General features: G+C 39.6%; 1 protein-coding gene across 4 annotated transcripts in view; it reads right to left on the bottom strand.

Moving 5' to 3' along the window:
• Positions 1-16,677, bottom strand: part of USP3 (ubiquitin specific peptidase 3) — an 82,275-nt gene that overhangs the window by 51,283 nt on the left and 14,315 nt on the right. For 2 of the 4 annotated variants that reach the window (XR_010380803.1, XM_064485444.1), the window contains exons 2-3: positions 5,801-5,861; positions 1,652-1,783 (exon numbers count right to left, since the gene is read on the bottom strand). Coding sequence is in view for 3 of the 4 variants with exons in the window: in XM_064485444.1 (XP_064341514.1) it covers positions 1,652-1,783; positions 5,801-5,861 (193 nt within the window). In the remaining variant the exon portion in view is untranslated. Of the gene's footprint in view, positions 1-1,651; positions 1,784-4,625; positions 4,733-5,800; positions 5,862-16,677 lie in introns of those variants that run through there. The other 2 variants (XM_064485446.1, XM_064485445.1) reach the window with 2 other exon arrangements.

Raw genomic sequence — 16,677 nt, 5'->3', positions numbered from 1 at the left:
GAGTTACTATTTCCTCATAATCTCACCAATAGCAAGAAAACCCACTGCACACAGAGATTTAGCTGTATCTCCAAACTTCCCCATTAAGCCTTTCATGCACATTGCTAACTGAAAACCAAGAAGACAATGTTTTCAACGTCTGGTATGAACAGGATGCCATGACCTACACCGATGACTGTGAGACAGATACTTCAAGAACGATCTTAATTTCTGCTGTCTAAAGAGAAATACTTACAAACTTACAGAAACACATGATTCTGTCAATTAGGTAGCTCTGTCATTCTAGTTTCCTGAGGGGAAGGAGGGGAAACTAATGAAAACACTTTAACAGCTTGGCTAACACTTAGCTTTCGTAGGAAGGGGTGTTTTGAGAACAAATGACAATAAACTGAACACTAGGCCTTGTGTGAAAATCTTGAGAAGATTTTCACTTCTACTGACATTGCCATCTGCCTCTAGCTTCTCTCTCACCCAGGTCTGGACACCTTCTGCACAAAGGATCACCGAAATGGTAGTGATCTGGATGGCTAGCCCTCACGAGGCTTTACTCAATCGTCACAGCAATGTTAAACCACCGACCTTTCTTTCCTTCCTTTTGATGGACAGCTTTCTACAATAACCAGCTAAGGACAATGCAGAAAGGACCAGCACACAACTCCAGTACAAAGTATGAATCAAAAGCGGTGTCTGGACTTTAAATCCCCATCCCTGCCCAGTATGACCTACGGCCTTTGTGTGACATTGATTCAAGGGCTGTGTGGCAGCTACAACACATCCAAAGAGAGCCTTTAAATAGCTTGGGTTTTTTTCTCCTTTCAATATCAAACACCTTTTGAATTCAGTAAAGTGATTAAAACAAGTAAAGAATTGTTCATAATTTACTAGACAAGGAAAGAAATTTGCTTCACACTAAAGTTAAAACTGTAAAACACACTGTATTTCTGAGCAGACCAAATGGACATGATCACTTGTAATGCAAATAACCTAGTTCTAAGTCATCACAAAAACAGATACTCACTTTACTGTCATTTATATGAAACAGACACGTGACTATATTACAAGGAGAGAACAGGGCTCCCAATATGTTTAAAAAATATGATACTTTAAACAAAAGTTGGTTTGAAAAGCTACGCGCAAAATTCTTGACATGTATCTACCGAGGAGAACAGGAGACTGGAACTGTGTTGGGAGTGGGGAGACTGTCAAAATAATTTTTTAAACAAAGAAGTTAAAATTTTAAGATTATATAACAAAATGTTAACTGGACAATAGGAACATGGGTTTTTATCTGAGGTGGGGCATGAGTTTTTAATCATTTCATTCTTCAATTAAAAACAAAACAAGAAAAAGAAAAGGACTTACAGTGAGCAACAACAAATAATAGTTACTTTTCATTTCCCTGCAGCCTACGGGGGGGTGGGAAAGAAGAGGCGGCCGAGACGCTGAATGGGCAAAGCAAAGGGAAATCGGAATGAATACGGACCGTGGTCCTGGTGGCCCTATCCCCTGTGAGTCCTCACAGAACTCACAGGCAGCAGTGGCCGTCTCGACTGCTTTAAGAGGCTGGGGAGAGCGGAAAGAGTGAGGAAGATGAGAAAACACTTGCACTCACGGTAAAGGAACACCGTTTTCAGAAAACAGTAATACTTACCAGTACGTACTGTAGCTACTGCAATCCATACACACCGTGTGCTGAGCTTTTTCCTGCTTTTCTGACTTCTTATGGTTGGTTAAGGGTATTTGTGCGTCTTCATAATGTTTTTTTGCATGACCATTCACATACCTTACAAAAACCAAATGAAAACTTATTTTAGTCTAAACACTGCTTTGGAAGGTAAAGTAGTAGGAAATGATAATAAAATTAAATGGTTATCAAATCAGAAATGAGAAAGAATTCTTCCTAATAAGAGCATTCAATCCTGTAAAAGCATTCAGTCATTTAGTGATTTATTAAGCTGAGTACTTAAAATATGCTCTTCTTTCGCAATCACATATGACAGTCAGCTTTTAGTTATACACAAGACTGGGGCCGGGCAAGGAAGGTGTTACCTACGCAAATCAGTTTCAACACCTTTGTTATTATCACTTATCAACTCCTTTGCTAGATACTTGTTACAGCATTTTTCCTTTTCTAAAGTGTTTCTCAGATGGCTAACCCCCAACTCAGGCTATTATGAAAGACAGGTTTTGTAAACTAAATTACTCAGTCACTGCCCACAGGGTCACGGGCTCTGCTTAATAAAACACATGAGAATCAGATAGTGAAACAGGACAACCTCCCATCTCCTTCTCATCAGTACGGCTGCAAATCTTTTATTTGAATGCCTGCACAATCACTCCACTCATATGGAATAGGTTTGTTTAGAAAAAACCCAAACAAAACACAACTCATGTTAACCTTATATAAACTGTTCTTTCTCTACATGGACAAAGATAATCAAAGGTTGACTACAGTCATAAAAATTAACACTTTCCAATTCAGATTGAATAAATCTATCACAAAAAGCAAAATGAAACTGAATTGAGGGTTCACATGCATATGCTGTGCACACAAATTCACCTACATCTTCACCTAAATATGTACAAAGCCGTAACCGACCACTACTTGAAGACCCTTATAAAACAAAAACTACAACTCCCCAGTTCCTAGAAAGCAGCTAATTTGTAGAAGGCAAAGCCTAATGGAAAACTCACAACAGCCAAAACGAATGCTGATTTAACAGCACCAAAATAACTCTGCTCAGAGAGTTAAGGTGACATTTTTGTCACAAGGCGCCTTAACTGTGCAAGGAGCAACACTTACCTTGGGGAAAGCTGGGGAAAGCGAGGAGGACCAACCGCAAGCCCAGCCTCTGTCCCCAGGAAAGCTGGAAGCATGAGAGGCACTACCAACCTCCACTCAACTCTGACTTTGGTCATGGTTTTTTCCCACATTTTTTCATTGTAATAAACATAACCAACACTTGTGGGTACAAGGGTCTTAAGTTTATAAAAGTGGACTAAAATGAATTTTTAAAAAATGATTAAGAGTATAAACTCAAAAACTAGACTGCCTGGGTTCAAAAGTAGGCTTTGTCACATGCTGGCCAGGGGAGCCCAGGTGAGTTAACCTCTCTGTGCTTCTGTTTTCTCATCTGTAAAATGCAGGTAACAATACTTATATTGTTGGTTGTTTGGTGATTAAATAATCCATGGCTCAGAATGCATGCATGAATGAATGAATGTTAGCAATATTTTTATTCGTATTTTCCTTTATCTGCTTAAATACTTTTTTTTTTTTTTGTGGTGGTAGAGGGGGAGGTAATTAGGTTTTTGGGGGTTTTTTTGTTAATGGAGGTACTGGAGATTGAACCCAGGACCTCATGCTTGCTAGGCACACGATCTACCACTGAGCTATATACCCCGCCTCCTGCTTAGCTACTTATTTATACAGAATCCAAACAACGTAATTGCTTGGAAAGCCATCATATTAAGTCCATACTTTGAGATAACACATTGCACAGGTCAGGAAACACCCCATATTTAATTAAAAGATAAACTCCAGGGGAGCCTATAGGTTCAATACCTAATCAGCTTAACTTCCTATGCTTGTATGTATTTACAGCTTCATTTCCTAGGCTTATATGTATTTACACTGCGCCATGAAAAACAAAGAAATATTTATAATGAGGAGTACCTTCAGAATCCAAGAAAAGGCAATAGGGAATGATAATAAAGGCATTACCACGTTCAAATCTTTGGAAACTGGTTACATTACATATAGTTCATTTACACACATACTGTAGTCTCCAAATGTACTAAATGCTCACATGTCAACGTCAGTGACACAGTAGGGCTACTTCACTGCTGACATTAAGATTAACAATGTTTTGGCTAATAATCAAAACATCAGTCGGAAGTTAACCGACATGTATAAACTGGCCAACTTAAAAATAAACATTTCTCTCATCCAGTTTTAGATTTTAACTAGACAATTTGGTCTAAAAAGGAAAAGTGTCAATATACACATCACAGATTTTTTAACAACAGCAAAAATTGGAAAAATAGCTTAAATGGGATGGTGTCATGAAGACTAATAGGATATATAACTCAAATATGCTATGGATAAACTATGTTTCCTAGTGGAAAAAATAAATTTAAGACTTCCCTATAGACAAGTGGGCTAAATCACTAAAAAAAAAAAAAAAACAGAATCCTTGGCAGTCAATACCCAGGATTACATGATAAAAGAACATTAGCCAATCAGCTATGTAAAATGAAGGTCTAAATGCAGGCTCTTCTCATCTGTGTAATCTACTTAATCATGTATCTCTGAACCTATGTCAAATTTCTAAATTTATGATTGCTTACAATTGGAAGCATACTGTCTACAGAGTCTAGAAAGTTTTCAATTTCTTTTTCTTCTTTTTCAGTTTTATTAGGTAGAATTTTCACAGCTTGATTATTTCTCCAAACCTGCTTAGAGAACTGCTTGTTGTCTGCTGTTAAGGACATTAATCTCTCCAATTTTTTAGAGTTTGTCAGGTCTTTTTGTTGACATATGACCTTCAAGATTTAGGCTGTAGAGCACTATGAGACAACTGGAGAATAGAATTACATAAATTTTATTACATTATAACTCTCACCTCTCAAAATCTAGGAGAGGAATCTGTCTCTTCAAAGTGCAGTATTTAAGTGCTTCTACTTTTCTTCTTTTTTTAAAAAAATGTTATCTGTACAAAGTATTCTCAGGTTCCCCAAATCCTAGAGATTTCAAAACCACAACAACCACAATTAAGATACACAGTTAACATTCTCCAAAGGTACTCTTAAGTGTACATGAAAAAAAATACTCAATTCCAGGACTGAAAATAAGATGCTCTCTTCATGCAATGAAGGTTTATAAATAACAGTGGGGAAACAGTCCAAATAAATGCAGTACAGATTTCAGCCTGTGCCACTTGGTATGATTTCCCATCTCCCTGCTGCCGGGCTATTAACTTCTAAAGTAAATTCAAAGTGGGTTTTCCAAGCTAAAAGAGAGACTGAAATAAATGCGCTACTACAAGGCACACAAAGGTGGATGTTTATTTGAGTTTGTGTTAGAAGAGTTACTAACGTACTTAATATTTAAGTAACATCATTTTGGAGCAAAGACCTAGGAGGAAATGCTCAGGCTGGAACTGGGGTTGGGGGTGTTAAGTCTTAATGGAATGAAACATGTGGTACATTTGAGACAGCATTAATAACCCCAACAGGGAGATCGTTCTCAAGGGAGAACGATCTGTAAATATTCTAGTGTTTTGTTTTATTTTTAGAAAAATAATGTGTTATCTGGGATCTGATTCAAAAGTCAGTAAAGGTAAGGCTGGCACAGGTAATAGGTGAAACAAAATTGGCCACCTGTTGATAAGTGTTGAAGCTGGGCGGTAAAAATACAGGGTTCAATTAATTATACTCTCTACTTCTGAGTGTGCTTAAATTTACCCTAATAAAAGGGATTTAAAACAACCATAAGACATCAGAGTTCCTTATTTCATCTTTTATTACTAGCAGACTGTCACATATTACTAGTAGGTTGTCTTATTCATCAAATTAATTCTTCTGAGTACCAACAAAAAAGGGTTCTCCAGATTTTCCTCAGTTCCATCACCGAACAGGGATTCTGTTAGGAGAGGGAAGCCCTACAGAGAATTACGTACACACTATGATTAAGCAGTGGTGCTAAATAAACCCAAATCAATAAAACTTTGACACAAAGCTTAAGGTAAATTGAAAAAAGCAAGCTGGGTAGCAAAGCAAGAATAAGTATGTCACCCACCTTCCACAGTGGACACTTGAACAAGTCAGACAGACCCAGGGGCTTTTGTTGGACCGGCACACTAATAAAAAGAAAAATACACAATATACCAATTGTATCATGTTATTTCCCAGTTTCTCCCCTAATCTGTAATATCACATCCTGTGATTAAGTTATAAATTCCACGGCTGCTGAGGCGTAGTGAAATCACAAATCCCTGCTGTGTGAGTGCATTTACACAAAGTGGTTGCCGAATTAAAGTTAAACCAAAGAGAATTTAAGCTCATGTCCACAACAGCTGCTCATTTTAATTGTTGACTTAAACAGTTTCACCACAAGTTAAACACATATACACTTTTCTCCTCTATTACTTATTCCCTTTACCACAGTCTCCAATAAGTTAATGACAGTCTTTTTTCCTCATTAAAAACATTTTAAAGTCTAATTTTTCAATCGCGTCTTTGCCATGCAGATCATATACGTCCACAAATAAATGACAACTCTTTAAGTTTCTTCAGCGAGAGGCATAACTTAAGGATACAATTAGAAGACTAAGCCCAGTTCTTCCCAAATTAATGTCTGAGTTGGATTAAATGTAATTCTAATACGACAACGGCATGTAGTTCTTGCTGAGGGTATAATCAGGACATTATTTTAGTTTTATTATAGAGATGGGGCAGCCAAGAAGGGGTATGGAAACTTTTAAAAATATTGATTGCAATTTCGCTTGCTGTTTACTCATTCGATTCCTTTTAACGAAAGCCCAATAAACACAACATTTTTTTAAAGGAAAGGGATATAAAAATCACCTGTAAAGCTTTTTCTAAACACACATGCTCTACTCAAGCAGGGACATCTACATTGAGGTTGGGACAGAAGGACAAAGGACATGTCTATTTTGAGAAAAACAACTTCCCAGGTGACTCCCTAATATTAACACTTGAGAACCACCAGTGGGCCTCCTACGGGCACGGGAGGGGCACCAAAGCACAATTACACACTCGGGACTATGACAAATCCACCGCCGGGCACACAGTATGTGCTCAATAAACAGTTGTTGAATGGAGGTTTAAATTTCTTAGTTTAAGATACCAAGCTCTTCCAAGATCTGATCTACACTATATTGGTCTTGCTTAATCATACATCTCACTGTTAAGAAAAATTAGCCAAACCTGGAAATAAAGTGAATCAAGAACTGCAAGCACTTTCAGTGTGTGATGAAACACACTGTACAATAAACATCCCAAAGATTATTTAGTTAAAATACCATTGTTTGGCCTGCTGTTTACTACTGATTAGGACCCAAATTCCATAACGTTACAGGTAAACTTATATATTTTATTTGGTAGAGATAATTTCTGTCCAGCAGACTCCAAAGGTTATGGTTTTACTACCTGCAGGACGTTAACCAATTTTGTATCTAGTCTAGCAATTTATTTAGTCTAGCAATTTATTTCAACATTCGTTCTTCAGTGCCTGCATACACTTAATTTCTCAAATGCTCTTGGAATCAGCTTTACCATCCTGCTGGTTCCCTCATTAAGGAGACGAATAAATTTTTGACATACATTCATTCTATGCTAAGAGGGAGGAGAGGGCAAGGAAGACTAGGAGAGTGCAGTGATGCACTGCCCGTCTGGCCACAACAGGGCACTATTTTTCAATAAGAAAGCTTTCAGTGGTAAGAGTCCCCCTGCAGTTAGCCTGGGGCCTTGCCTTTCCCAGGTGCATTCACACATTTACATTAACTGATAGCAAGGGGGAGTGGAGCCGCCCCCCCCGCCCCCCCCCCCCCGAGAGTCAGGGTTGGGAGGTGGGGAGGACTGCTCAGTGGTACAGTGCATGCCAAGCATACCTGAGGTCCTGGGTTCAATCCCCAGTAACTCAATTAAAAAAAAAAGAGAGAGAGAGAGAGAGAGATGGGGCCACCCTAAAGGCATTTTGAGATTTTCACTCAATTAGGTCCGATTTTATTATATGTGTGTGTAAGCCACATGACAAAGGCTAACCAGACTGCCAAACTGCTACAATTATTTTAAGCAGATACAAAAGAAGACTATTGTGAAGGGAGACTGGTAGCTTTTTATTTGTACACCCCTGTGGTATTTTATTTCTATCAACAAGAATATGATGTTTTTATAGTTTGAAAACAAAGTCCCATGAAATTCATTTTTAAATGAAAAATAAATTAGAACGCAGCTTACTTGAAACAACAATTCATGATCTGAGATAATCTGGAGGGTTGAAAAACTACAAATATTATGTAGTTCTGTTCCTCCAGCAAATATTTTTCTTTCAAAAAATACTAAAAAAAAAAAATTGTACTCAATCCAAAAGAAGTTTAATATTATCCTGAAATAATCATGTTATAATAATAGTAAGTTTAGGCCCAAGCTTTTAAATATCTGTTTTTATTTTTGTTTTGTTGTGTAATTATAGGAAGATTTTTTCCCCCCTCCTTTAAATGAAGAAAAGAAAATCTAGAGCAAAATCACTGTTACTTTGGTGTTTCCTACCAAGTATTCCTTTCTCCCCCTTATGGTTGTAAATATACATGAAGCATACACAGTTTTGTGATCTGATTTTACAACCATTAGAACAGACTAAACCTAGTCTTATATCAATTATAACACAAAGTTGTATTAATTTTTTAATTTCTCAATTTCAAATTTTAAAAAAGGTACCCTAAGGCTGAGGGGAGGAAGGAACGGGGAGTAACTGCTTACTAGGTATGGGATTTATTTTGGGGTGATGAAAATATCTGGGAACAAGATAGAGGTGGTAGGTGTAGATGTATTAAATGCACTGAATCAAACCGTTCACCTTAAAATGGTTAATTTTATATTATGTGAATTGCATTTCAAATAAATAAATAGGCACTTAAGACACGGATGAGGAAAAAGAATAAAAGGAAATAAAATAGTACTGACTTTCTAAAACATTGGAAATAAGTGCGCCTTTTACCAAATCTCAAAAAAGACCTCACTTTCTGAGTTAAGAAACCCATTTTCTTCTATCATAAATATTTACAGTAAGAAAATTAAGACGATGTGTGTTAGGACAGCTGATTTTGGCTATTTAAATGACAGTACTCTCTGAGAGCTTAATACTTTCCCACCAGAAACATTTGAAGGCCAGGAAGCTATAGCAATGGGTATTATGGGGCATTCTGAAGCCATTTATTACATTGCTTTGGAGAATATTCACTCTGTATACACACACCTTATCCAGAGTTGTAGCTAAGAATAGAACAAAAAATATTGGCTTTAAACCCTCAATTTTTAAATTTATTTTTTTACTTTAAAATCTCAAAAAACTAAGAATAGAACAGAGCATAGCATGAATAAAAGAATACTACAAATAATCTTAAAATCATTTAATTACCTTAGCGGGAAATACCTTTTTTTTTCCTTCATGAAATCTTTAAATTTTTATTTAATTTCCTAATTACTTCAGAACAAACTAATAAGAAAAATATGAAAGCCTGACTTTGGAGAGAAGAGCTGAGTGAGCTCAGGGCAGGTTTTGGTCTCACCTCCCCATGAACTTGGACCACTGCGCAAAAGGGCCACCGCTTCTATATGAGGCGCAGTAATAATCAGCCTTGTCCTCAGACCGGAGCCCAGAGACGGTCAGGGAGGCCGTGTTGCCAAACTTGGAGCCAGAGGAAATATCTTATTATGAAAGGTAGTCTCAACTTATAGCAGACAAGTTTCAAATTTATCTGTAGAATGAACACATTTCCTATGGAAACTGCCTTAGAATTTTCCAGGCTCTTCTATAAAACACTACAAGAATCATAATATAACTGATATATTATATTGTGTGTGCATGTGTGTGTATATAAAACCATAGGCAATAAAATGTTTTTAAGTTATAAATATACTATCTATTCAGCAAAACATAAAAATATTAAACTGAAGCTTTTTATTGTCTTAATCTTAAATGCTGGTACATGAGAGAAAGAGGATAATAAGGATGGAACCTTGTAGAAGTTCAAAAAGGTAAGTCTGAAAACTTATATAAAGGCTCTTTTTATTATGCCTAATTACACTTCAAGGTGACGTCAAGGCCAGGAAGCCATGCAGTGTATTTCTCCCAAGTTACATGTGGCCATAGCAGGGTTCTGGATCTCATAAACAGTCCTGTCTTCTTTCGCTCAGATTATACAACGTCCTCAAAGTTACTCTCCTCCAGCCATCTCTCCCATATGCTTAGATTCTTCCAACCCCAGCTGGGTGTCTCCCTTCTCAGCCCCCGGGCCTCGCAGCCTGGGAGGCCGGTACTGTCGAGCTCCCTCCTCTCCCCTCCTCCTGCTGCAGCCTCAGCCTCAGGAGCCTCCCCAGCCCTGCTCTCCTCCCCTCCTCGTCACAAGCCCTGCAAGTGGGCGGCAGCGCCCCTCGGGAGGGAGTGGAGAGTCTGATCCTCTCCTGAGCTAGGGCCATTCCCCACAAAGGAGAAGCGGGGAGAGAGGTGCAGGAGCCCAGCCTCCAAAACACGCTCACACTCATGTCCTTTTCCTGAAGCCCCCCGCCCCCGCCCAAAGCTTTAACTCTCCCGGAAACCTGGGGGTGAGAACTGACAGGGCACAGAGGCAGAGGGAAGGCAACCAAGTGATCTACATTCCAGAGAACAGCAGTCTGCTCCTTCATCAAGAGATACAGAAGGGCAGAAAACCAGGGAGCTCCGTGCTTAAAGCGGCCTATTTACGCACGAACGTTTTCGAGTGGCGTTCACAAGACGAAGTGGCACCCTCACTGAGTGTGACGTTCCCCCCACATAACCACTGGTCTTCAATACCCTTAGTATTCACTACACAGAACCAAATAATACAGAATACATGTGATAGTCAAAGCCCATCAACAATTCTCCTGAAATTCTAAATTTTTTTCTTATAAAACATCACGCACTAGTGCTTATGATACAACTTAGTCACTGTCTCTACACAAAAAACAGTTCAAGCACACAGCACTGACAGGCAAGCCACTTATAATGCATCCATTATTCAACAGCTGCTTTAACTGGTAGAGAGGCTCCTGAGCTTCTTAAAGATGTAGAAAGGGAGGATCTGATGACCAGGATGCCAGTCCTGGGCCCACCATTACTAGCGATACAACAGAGAACTTCACTACTATTCTGGGTCAATTTCTTCACCATAAAATGAGGACTAAGTAATTAGCAGGTCCCCTCTAATTATATAATTATTCAAAGAAGATAAAGCAAAAAGTAGATTAAATAATCACATCATTCCCCTACAGATATAATTCCTCCAACTCCACTCTCCTCCTAATTTTCTTTAAAGGCTTAGCAAAAAGATTAATTGCTAATGCAGTATAATCTAAAGGCAAACACATCCCCATCTCATTGCCCATCAGTAACAGCAACTCACTGCAACAGTGAGGGTGGGAAGCGTGTGGAATCGCTGTACAAAACCAGTACAGACATGCTGCCACAGCAGTAAAGCTCAGAACACTACCCCACCCGCAACTCAGAGGATGTTTTAAAGTGCAACACTCGAAAAGATCAGCAACTCTTAAGAAAACATCCGTAACATGAGTTTTTTTTAAAGGTTAGTATTTATCTCTTACATACTATGTGCCAACCGCCACTACACACCGTTATAACTATTACTTCATTTAACTCTCTACAACCCAAGGAAGTGCGTACTATTATTTGGTCTGTTTTATAGGTAAGGAAGCTGAGGCACAGGGGTTATATGCCTTGCTAATAAATTAGTAAGTGACGGAACTGGGACTCAAACTTGGTGTCTGAAGGTATAGACTGCAGCAAAGCAGTAAGTCCAGAAAGTTGTCATTTTGCTTTAAAAAGATTCCACACTATGTGCTTCTGTGTATATATTATATACCTGTATATAAAATGTTTAAAGTCTAGGAGGGTGTATAGTAACTGCTAACAGTCACATAAAAAAGAATGGGACGGGGGATTAGAGCCACACGGACCTACTTTCAACTATACTGTTTGAATTTTTTCAAAAAGCATTACTTCTTCTATAGTAAAAAGTTGTTTTAAATGTCTTAAATTTAAAGATACTGGTATTAAAATGTTGTCCTAATGAAATAAACTTATTCTAAATTATTAAATATGTGGTAAGATCCACCAAAATCCAAGATTACAGCTCTACAGGTTTGTAAAAACATGATCAATGAAAAAATGTTTGCAGCAGTTATTCAAAATTCTTTCTCTTTCTCTCTCTCTCTCTCCATAAAAGCATCAGTAGTAAAACGGTTATTCCTCTTGAAACTGGAGGACAGGGCAGAATTAGTATAAAAATTCTATAAATATTCCAGTACATATGTAAGTAGAAACATATTCCAGGAGTAACCCAGCTTACCCTCCAACTGACATATTTTTAAATGTTTGGAAAAAGGTATATAACCTTTATACCATGGATGCTCTTTGAATTGTATGTTCACAAGCCTATTCTATGCTGAAAGTCCTGAAGTCTCTGCTGTCTTCAACTTGAATCTTCTGAAATCACAGTGGGGAAGAGTGATAACACATAGAGAGAACAGAGACTCGGCCATAACGTAGTCCAGGGAAGCCAGCTACACTGAGCAATGCCAGAGGTGCCACAGCAGCCTGAGGGCAGCCAGAACCACTGCCTGTCGCTCAATCACCCGAACCCAAGGCTGCTCGTTCTGGGAGTGGGTGCTGGGTTCCCTGGATCAGGGAACAGGAGAGCTCCCATACAGAGCAACAGGAGGTGCCCAGGGCCCAGGAAGGGAGCCAAGGCAGGGCTGGGAGACTGAGCATGAGCCCCACACCCACAGCGGTCAGAAGCAGCCAGCTGGGACTCACAGAGATCACAGAGCCCAGCGTCCAGGGCCAGGGCAGGAAGGCAGTGGTGAAATAAAGCTTATCTTGTAGGAAAGGCAATCTTCTCCACCTTCCTCCTCTGGCAGTTTTCTCTTGCCTCGGTCCCATTCTTATTCAAGGTGAGCAATGTTAATCTCTCCTGAATCATTAGATGAGTAAATTGTTTTCTGGTAAAGTCACAGTCCAGGATTTCTCATAGCCACTCTCTCGTCTCTGTTTAAAGGCCCTACTATAGATTAAAGATGACCTCAAAGTCCTTGACACGCCTCCCATCAGAGGCTCATCTGCGTCCTCTTCCATGCAATCTGGACAGGCTCTGCCAGTGCCGTGACCACCTGAGTATGGCTGAAGGGACTGCGTGTCAGTTTGCAGGTCTAGGTTTTCAGAAAATGACGGCTTCCTCTTTCTACTGCTTGCAATGCTTGCTCTTGGGAAAGCCAGCCACCACATGAGACGCCTAATCACCCTGAGACCAACATCCTATGAGAAACCAAATGACACAGAGAGACCTTGCAGAATATGATACCACAGAGGCTGGGGAGGGGAGGGGTAGGTGGGAAAGGGAGAGGGGCAGAAATGGAGACCAGGACACAGGGGCACAAGACATGTGACTTGAGAAGCCATCCTGGAAGTGGATGCTCCAGCCTCAGGTTCTCTGGCCGATACCACACCAGCCAAGTTCCTCCTGAACTCCTGACCCATCCTAAGATCATAAGCAAAATAAAATGGTTGCTATAAGTCACTAAGATGTAGGACAGTTTGTTACGCAGCAAGAGATAACAGGACACCTGGAGAAGGAGGAGCATCAGCGATAGAGCTTCCGCCGTTCACCTCTGCCGAACAACTCGCTGGAATGACTGACGCTGCTGTTTAGTAGAAGTGAGGATGAGAGCCTTCAAGAGGTTCTACCCCACAGGAATCAAAACTGAAGACTAGACTATCCTCTCTGCAACAGAGGTAACGAGAGTAAAGCATGGCAGCGCATCATCACTAAGCTGCCACCATCCTTTGAAACGGTTCTTTCTTTATCCCATCAATATTTTAAACCCAGATTTTAATACCATATGACAACCCAATTCTTTCTTGAGCAAAACCACACTCCTAATGTTGCCCTACATTGTAAAAACAACCTTCAAAAATCTCAAAGACATTATTCCCAAATTCTTGATAAAGATTCTTTTAAAAGTGTCATTGGCACTTGCAGGAATTCCTTTTCTCTTCATTTAAAGCTCCAGAGCCTTGTCCTTCATTCCTTTTGCCTCTCTGGTTTATGCTTTTTAAGAAGCACTCCGGGAAGCCTCACATTTATTGAAGGTTAGATTTGAAAAACTGACTGTAGATAATTCTGAGTTGAGAACACCCTACTCCATCTCTGTTTCCAGTTCTCTCTTTACTACGAGCCCTGACGTGGTCCTCAGCCAGCGTGGCTTGACCCCCATCACACCCTATCAGCAATGTCTGATCCCAGGCCTCTGTAGCTGGCTCAGAGCCCACACCCTGACCAGACTCCCAGGATTTCTGAGGAAGTACTTACACTTTTAAGGTTCTCAGAAAAATGGTGCATAGCTAGCCCCAAAGGAGGAAGCAGGAGATGGGCACGGTGACCAGAACTATGCTCCACGCCATTTTGGTTGAAGTACACCGAGGCCTTGATCCCTGCCCTTGGCCTTGATCCCTGCCCTTGGCCTCTAACCCTGCCAAAACAACTCCTTCCTTCTTTAATATAAAAATGTACCAAACTGACTTGGTTACCCTACTAGGGATGTAACTGTTACTCTGTGGACTCAAAAGGAACACGTCAGAGATCATGTGGCATAATGAAGCAAGCACGGGCTCCAGAACCAACAGTCTGAGGCTCACCTGCTGGCTGCGCCAGTCTCTTACTCTACGGCCTTAAGGAGGTGGTTCCAGAGCCTGCTTCCTCATCTGTCAACAGGACAGACACCACCTCTGCCTCGCACGGCTTCGGTAAGGGGACTCATGAGACAAGCGGTATCAAGTACACGACAAGAGGCCTAGCGAACAGAAAGCACCCAGTGACGCTCAGTTCCCTTCCCTTAAACATACGCTAAAGAGAGCAAAACGGCTGCCAGGGGTTAACTCTGGTGACTGCGATTCTATACAAAGCAGTTAACATATGTCCACATATACCATGACTACTAATTCTCAGAACTTTTCCCCTGAGTTTCCACTCATTAAAAGGACCTGCAGCTGACAATTCCTTTTCAGAGAAACATTCCAAATATCTACGCCAAAGTCAGCAAAAATCCCTCAGAAACTCCTCTTTTATCTGACCTTAAATTAAATTATATTTAAAACATCAAATGAATGAGATAAAATAGTCTATTTTAATAAGCTTATTTCAAAATTGGTAACAACTATAATAATTACCTTAATGTCAGAATCATTAAATTTTATATATTTTAAGTAAAATAAATACTTCAGAAGCACATTTTGAGAGATGCACAAGGAGGTTTAGACAACTTAATGAGATACTACTCAGATAAAACATGTAAGTAGAGAAGCAACTTAGGTGTCAAAACCATACTGAAATACACCTGAGAGGTATTCAGAACAGAGATTAAATCATGGCGCACCAATCTAAAAAATCAAAATATACCTTGGGTGTTCCAACATCCATATAGCAGGGTTTCAGGCCAAGTCATTAAAAAAAATTTTTCTTTCAATTTGTAACTTTTGTTTTAGCAAAGAAGTAAACAGAAATGATCTCAAATCACACCAGATTTAAGATATGGTGATCAGCTTATTTTTACAGATTTAGGTTTAACCTTCTACTCTAAATAAGTCAATTCTTCTCTAAGAGGCACTGTCCTTGGCTCTTAGAGGTTAATTTGAGATTGCTCTAGCCTACTTTCCTAACCTTTTCCATGTCAGGACATGCATGAAAAATGGTAACATCTGAATAGAGCATGTGCATAAATTGCGGTGTCATCTCGGGGCCAGAAGTGACCTGCTTGGAGGCTCCAGGCAACCCTAGGTTGAGGGGATCATTATCTCAACATATACATAATCCTTTCATGGCCCTTCTGAAGGGAAGCTGTGTTGGCCTGGTTATCCGGCAACGCAGGAGGAGGTCCCCCACCACCACCTCAATGCCCATCTGCTGGGACAAAAGACTGGGAGTCTTTTGCTGGAGAGCCAGCAGCATTATCTAGGAATCCAAGATGCGCCCCTGCGTTTATGCTACTCACTAATGTGCTCAGACCTACCAGAGAAAATGGACGCCCAAACCCTTGTTTCTACCCTATGTGTAACTGTCTTATCCAACTGCCATTCTATAACCCCAGGGAGCAGCCAGTTAACAGCAGGACAGGAAGGAACCCAACACGAATTAAATTAAAAGAGAAAAGCACTAGAAACAGCTGGGTCTGAGTACTCGGTGGTAAAAAGCACTGATCAGCATGTGAAAGGAACAGCCAGTTGCTTAAAATGAACCGGGACCTAGACTAACAACGCTTCCGAGGCCACTTCCAGCTCTCGAATTTCAAGGTTTCCCAGTTAGAAATCTAAGTACAATAAATTATTCCACGTCCACAGCCTTAAATACATTTGTAAGATCACAGTAGGTGGGAAGATAGGAGCTGGCAGACAAATAGTTTGAAGTATTATTATAAAACCACTAACTTATTACTGCTCAATTAAAAAGTTAAACTTTTCTTCTTCCCTGATGATACCTAATAATACAAATATATGTCTGTGTGAGGCTATTAGCTGCAGCATTGTCTGCAACTGTAAAATCCTGGGAACAACCTAAATGCCCAAACATAGGAGAATGTTTGAATTCACTGTGACATCACAAATGGAGTACTATGAAGCTGTTAAAAATAATAAGGAAAATTACTACAAACATGGAGTGATAAACAGAATATACTATTAAATGAAAGAAGAAAATTTCAAAAGAATTTACTTAGTTTGCTACCTTTTGTGAGAAAAAATAAGAAAATACTCATGTACTTTTTTTTTTAATAAAAAGAAACACAGGAAGGGTAGATCAAAGTAATTGATTGTCTACAGGGATGGGTAGCAATGAGAGGAAGGAT

This window comes from Camelus dromedarius, chromosome 5, assembly GCF_036321535.1.
Source record: "Camelus dromedarius isolate mCamDro1 chromosome 5, mCamDro1.pat, whole genome shotgun sequence".
In the NCBI taxonomy this organism is placed as follows: domain Eukaryota; kingdom Metazoa; phylum Chordata; class Mammalia; order Artiodactyla; family Camelidae; genus Camelus; species Camelus dromedarius.
This window is presented reverse-complemented; position numbering and strand designations above follow the sequence as displayed.